This window comes from Camelina sativa, chromosome 3 (genome assembly GCF_000633955.1).
Source record: "Camelina sativa cultivar DH55 chromosome 3, Cs, whole genome shotgun sequence".
Lineage (NCBI taxonomy): Eukaryota > Viridiplantae > Streptophyta > Magnoliopsida > Brassicales > Brassicaceae > Camelina > Camelina sativa.
In genome coordinates, this window is record NC_025687.1 from 18701935 (window position 1) to 18708028 (window position 6094).

Consider the following 6094-nt stretch of genomic DNA (forward strand, 5'->3'; position numbering starts at 1 on the left):
TCTTCCTAATTTTTTTTTTTTTTTTTTTTGTTATCTGATTTATACTAGTAAACTTGTTTTGAAACTAAAGAGAAATACAAACTCCCACACGAGGGAAGCTAAAGCTGGCATACCACAGATATGTCCCTGAAGTCTTAAACCCTATGGAAGGAAAACTAAAAACACCACTACAACACAGAAAATTCAAACCCCTAACGAAGGAGGACAAACCCTTGCACCAAAGATAAAAACAAAAAAGCTAGAATCCTATGAGATATACTAGACTTAAGAAAGCAAAAAACTTTTCTCTAGAAACTCATGCGAAAGAGATTTACCAAGGGTGCCCACGGCCAACCCGAAGATAACATCTACCACCTCCTATCAAGATGAGAGCTGATCTCTCGACACTAAAAACTTCATAACCCAACAAGCAAAAACACTAAGAAAACCTCAAACATGCTTTCGGGTGCGACGACGGCGTCTGATGCGCCCTTTCACGTCTAGCTAGAAGCCTTCAAAACGCAAACCAATCTACACAGATCTGGAAAGCAAGGACAAGGAGCGAAGCTAAGCCCTTGAATATCACCAAACTCTAGAGCAAGAAGGACGATAGCTCAAGGTACTAACAACCACAATGAGCAACACCAAGGAGAAGATAACCTGTATACTTAGAAACATAATACATCTTAACACAACACAAATCCTCTGCTTAGGAAGGGAGTGACCCAAAAGGAACCGCTGGCTGAAACGATTAGACAAGGATTGAGAGGAGAGGCAATGGCTGGACGAGATCCCACAACCACTCCACATGGCGCTTAGAAGCAATGATAAGTACAAGACCAACGAAAAGATCTGTTACAGGAACAAGAAAACCACAATGTCATTATTCTTCGAGCCAATCGTAGATCTTGAGATCCGGAACCATCGCCTTTGCTGTAATCAGAAACCCTCACAGATTTAGCCGCTCTAACCACTTCCTCAACACAAACCAGATCATCAATCAGAACAGACCAAATAATTCCCCAAACGAAGATTGAAAAGATCTGCAAACAAGACTAAACCAACTAACCACAACATAAAACAGAGATGAAACCACCAGGATAAAACCACCGTTCACGTCAAAGGATTCAGGAGACAAGGCTGGCTAGAGAAAATCCAACCACAAGCAAGCTCTGCCATCGTACTTCTTCTTCCAATTCAGATCCGGTGAGAAATTACTCCAGACAAAGCCGCAAAAGGAAAGCATAGACTAACACGAGGGAGAGGCCAGAGCTAGTGCTATAGAAGCCACCGCTCTCCAGTCTCGATTCGGAAATTATGGTCGGCGGCTGAGTGTAGAGAGAGTTTTTTTAAAAGTAGGGTTTTCGGTTTTAACTCTTTTATCTTCCTAATCATACCTCCCAAAATTTATAATAGTACAAATACCAAGTCTTTTGTAAACTCCATTCTTCCCAACATTTAAAATTTGGTTGAAATAAAATAAAATTACTCGTCATGATTTATTTGTAAAATATATTTTTTTGATCGACCAAACATTAAATTAAAAAGAAGACACCATGATTGGTTGCCCAAACTAGAGAGTAAGAGTTTACAAATGAAGTTTCAAAAATAAGAGTGAAGCTCGAGCAAGACAATCCGCAATTAAGTTTGATGCACAGTGGAAATCTGAGTAATGGAGAAGAGTGGGAACGACTCCTTGAGCACAATGAAATCCTCCAATTAGTTAAAAAAGCAGGCCAATCTTCAAGGGTATGGACCATCGCAATGAGCTCAACAAAATCCATCTCGAAGCGATGACAAACTAGTCCTCCAAAAATAATACTTTCCATGGCCCACATCAAAGTGTCTAACTCTGAGTGAAGAGGAGATAAACTATGTCGAAGACACTTTACTCCTAACAATATGGTATGCTCTGTGTCATTACAATACCACCATCCTAGTCCTGAGTGAACATCCGTTTCTTTCCAAGATCCATCAATCTGACAACGAAGCAAAAGATCACGACCAGCCAAGGATGGGGATGGGTCCAACGAGACCTCCGCGATGGAAGAAGCCTCCTCCGAAACTGATTTATCATTTAAAACCTGATCAAAAATATCATCTGGATCGACCACTAATCCTTGAAAAGGTTTTTTGTTGCGTGCCTTCCGGATCGACCATAGAAGCCAAGGTAATTGTTGAATTTGTTCTGTAGCGCTAAAAAAGTGAACCGTCCTTCAAAAGATAAAATTCAAATTCGAATAAACTGATTCGTAAGGGAATTCCCCTCACATGACCAAAGATGGAAGTAATCCTAAACTTCGCGCGAATGAGGGCACTCAATAAGTGCATGATTAAGTCTCAACCCCAGAGTCACATCTCTTACAACGAGGATCACATTGGATCCCTCGGTAAACAAGTCGGTCCAGCACATGAAGAGAACCAGACGCGATTTGCCATAGAAATTTTTTAACCTTTGGTACGATCTTAAGTTGCCATATATGTGCTCAGAGAACTGTACAGGTAGGGCCAAACTCAATTTTCATCAACCATTTCTCGTGCTTTCCTATATGCTGATTTTACGGAATATTTCCCGGACTTTGAGAAATGCCAAATTGACCGGTCTAATTGCTAAGACTTGCTTACTGCCATACCTCGAATGAATTGGATATCGCCCGGATCCATTCCTCAAGAATAGGCAAATCCAAATCTTTTCTAGCAGGATTTAAATAAGTGATTCACCATTTAATATGGATGCAGTAACTGTCCTCTTCCATTCGCTGGACGAGGGTAATGAGCAGGTGTCCAATAGTCTCTCTATACCAATATATTACATTCCGAACCTATTCTCCATCGCATGTCTCGTTCCACCAAATATTTGGTTGAAATATACTTTTTCCAGCCAAATGATAGAGAATACGACTTTTTGGCTAACAAAGGATCTACCCTTCATCACACTGACCATCAGGAAGTTTGGATGTTCATTAGGCGCCAATACTACTTTTTGACAATAATTTTATATAGTTTAGTAGTAAAGGACATCATATGTTATAGGAAAGTAATCAAGGAGTTTGAATCTCTTAACCGTGATTTTATTATTTTTTGAAACTACCTTACAAATCTATATTAACATTTTTGAAGTACATTTTGTGTTATGCCTTTTCAGTTTTGCTTATTTCATTTTTTATTTATAACATTAACCCCTAAAAAAATTGCATATATAACATTGCATAGAAACTCAAATACTAAACTTTCTTAAATCAACCAACATTTGTTACATTTATTGCCATAAAATCTTAACAATATCTATACATTCCAATTTTTCCAAAAACAGCTCTACCCATTAAAGTTTTAATCCCATAAAATCACCAAAACTATCTTTAGAGATTTTGTTTGTATAAACTTTCTATAGAAATTTTTTTCTTTACTTATTTTGATTGTAAAATGTAGATTTAGTCATCTACATTACTTGATTTGAGGTACTTAGGGGTTGATTCCTCAAATTTCTCAAATTATAATAAATAAAACTAAATATTTATTCTGTGGTGTTTCTATAAATTGAAGTACATTTGGTGTCTTTTAAGTTATACTTATTTACAAAGTTAATCCTTAAAAAATTGCACATACAAACAGAATCAGTTAGATTCCTAAAATGTTTCTACAAATTTGGTTTATAATTTCCTAAAACAATTTATATATTAAGAAATTTATTACACTTAATAACATATGCCAAAAATATCTATACAATATTTTCTTCTTTTAAAAAACTCTAATATTCAGTAATAACTATATTGTTTCATATGAACAATTAAAACTTTAATGGTTATTAATATGCTGATAAAAATGCAAAAATAATTATTTCACGGGTTAAATCTAATAAATTGGAGTATTTATAATATAAATTAATATGCGGTATACTACAAAATAACTTTTATGGATATAATTCTTTCACAGGTTAAATCTAAATAACTTTAAACTTACATATTAAATTTAAAAACACTAAAAATATAAAAATATAATAATGTAAGAATAGTTCTTTCACGGGTTAAATCTAAAAAACAGTAAAAATTTCTATTTTTATAACCATAAGAAATTCGATACGGTACAAACGTAACATTAGTATAAATAAAACTAAATAATTGTCGCGTGTCTGCGATATACAACTGATCAAATTTTATAATTAACAACTAAAATATAATTATACAATCTTAAACACTAAACAAAAGAAGCAAAATTAACAAACAAATACAATTTTTAAAAATTTATTTATTTTTTGTTGTAAAAATATTATCCCGTAATGTACCGCGGGTTAAAATCTAGTAATATGTCTTAATTGTTATGTCGTGGTTTCCCCCTTTCAATTCTCCAAGACTGGCTATGTTTACAACTTGTACGACATGAATAAGTACGTCTTGAAACACTGCCTGCTGCACCAATTTTGATCTCGTTGAAGACCTTTTTTGTCCCAAACTTCTTTTCCCATTTTTTCCCCTATAAAGATATCAACTATTTAGCTAATTAATTTTGAAAAGAAAAAAAAAATCTAGAACATAACCTGAAAGAAATATAAAATAAAATGATTCATTTTTCTTTTTCCATTTACGAGCAAAATCATAAATTCAAACTAAATCAATGTATGAACAAAATTGAATTTTCTATTAAAATAATTTGAACGAAAACGAAACCCAAATCGTATCGACCATACCTAAAATTGTTTGCAACAAAAGAAAATAAAAACACATACTTGGACTTGGAGATTCATATTGTACCCGGGCTAGTGTCGTGTTAGATAATCCAGAGAACAAAAGAAAACTCAAAATTAGTATACAAACCGTGAGTTTGTACATAATTTTGGTTGATTTAAACTTATAAATTTTTAAGATGCAATTCGTGCATATATATATAGATAAGTGAATTCACGTTACGTGTTCATATTTCTGTTTTGGTCAAACACATGTTCGTTTCTTTGTTCCCCATAGAATAACTAAAATTAAGTTGGACCAATTCAGAAGACTTGTTACATTTTCAAAGTCGAATACGCTTATTTTATCACATATACATGGTAACAAAAACTTGTTGACACTGAAAATGTATGAAGTCTTCTGAATTGGTCGAACTTAATTTTTAGTTAATTTATTTTGTGGAGCTTGTAAGTTTTGGGTAAGCTTAATTTAAAGGCAAAAGCTTGAATAACATACCAAACAAATTTGAAAACTCGGTTTGAACTAGGAATGGACTAAATACGTAAGATCCCACTTGGACAATAAATGGACGTGTCAACCCAAATTAACTATCTTTTTTTGGGAACAAGACTTGAATCACTTGATAATGATCAACTTTTCTTGAGTAAAAAGATTGAATCAAGTAGCAGAAACAAATTTGGTTTCACATGTATTGTGATGCAAGTCTTGCACATGTAAATCCAAATGAATCAGTTGAGAAATATATCTAGAGTTTTGGCTTCAATCAGAGATCGCAATTGGAAACAATAGAAATAAGATTCCTTAATTGATCGAAATGGAATAATAGAACATACGTAGCAAGGTCCTAAGAAAATCGTCAGAACAAACCATACAACATAGTAAAAATCAAGACAAATACGGAGAGACCAATGACCAATGACCAATGAGCGTTCCTTAACATGTAGAAGAAAACCTTGGCCGCTGCCCTCTTACCTTATTCAAGACTCCCACTGTGAACCAGACACAGACACTGAAACCAGACACAGACACAGACACAGACAGACACAGTTTTAAAAACCACCGAGTAAAGAAACACAGCATCACTCTTCCTCGGACTCAGACTCAGCGTTCTGGAGCCACTCAATGAACGGAGTAACATTCTTCAACACAGGGGAGCCTTTAATTCCTTTATTGTACCATTCAACAATCACATCCTCTTCCAAAAGGTCTTCATCATAAAGCCCTTTGATAACAAGAGCAACTTCTTTGGCAGCCTCTGCGCTCGCCTTCATGCAGAAAGATTCTATTCCATTAAGCAAAACCATCTGCTGAGGAGCTCCTGCATCTTCTTGTATCATCATCAAGGCCACGAGATATTTCTTCTTCTTGATCACTTCTTTAGCAAATCCCTTGCCTGCGCCTCCAAAGAGGGCAGAGAATAAGGCGTCCATCTT

General features: G+C 34.9%; 1 protein-coding gene, 1 long non-coding RNA gene and 1 pseudogene across 3 annotated transcripts in view; all 3 read right to left on the reverse strand.

Moving 5' to 3' along the window:
• LOC109131314 lies at nucleotides 3–1345 on the reverse strand. Its single transcript, XR_002036938.1, has 2 exons — nucleotides 1049–1345; nucleotides 3–952 (listed from the first exon to the last, which is right to left on the reverse strand). It is a non-coding gene; the product is annotated as an uncharacterized LOC109131314 (long non-coding RNA).
• Nucleotides 4257–4854, reverse strand: LOC104777503 (annotated as a pseudogene).
• LOC104777504 (probable eukaryotic translation initiation factor 5-1) overlaps nucleotides 5443–6094 on the reverse strand; it is a 3373-nt gene continuing 2721 nt past the window's right edge. The window contains exon 3 of one of the 2 annotated variants that reach the window (XM_019243834.1): nucleotides 5443–6091. In XM_019243834.1, coding sequence (XP_019099379.1) covers nucleotides 5741–6091 — 351 coding nt within the window. In that variant the 3' untranslated portion in view covers nucleotides 5443–5740. The remainder of the gene's footprint in view (nucleotides 6092–6094) is intronic. The other variant, XM_010501776.2, reaches the window with a different exon arrangement.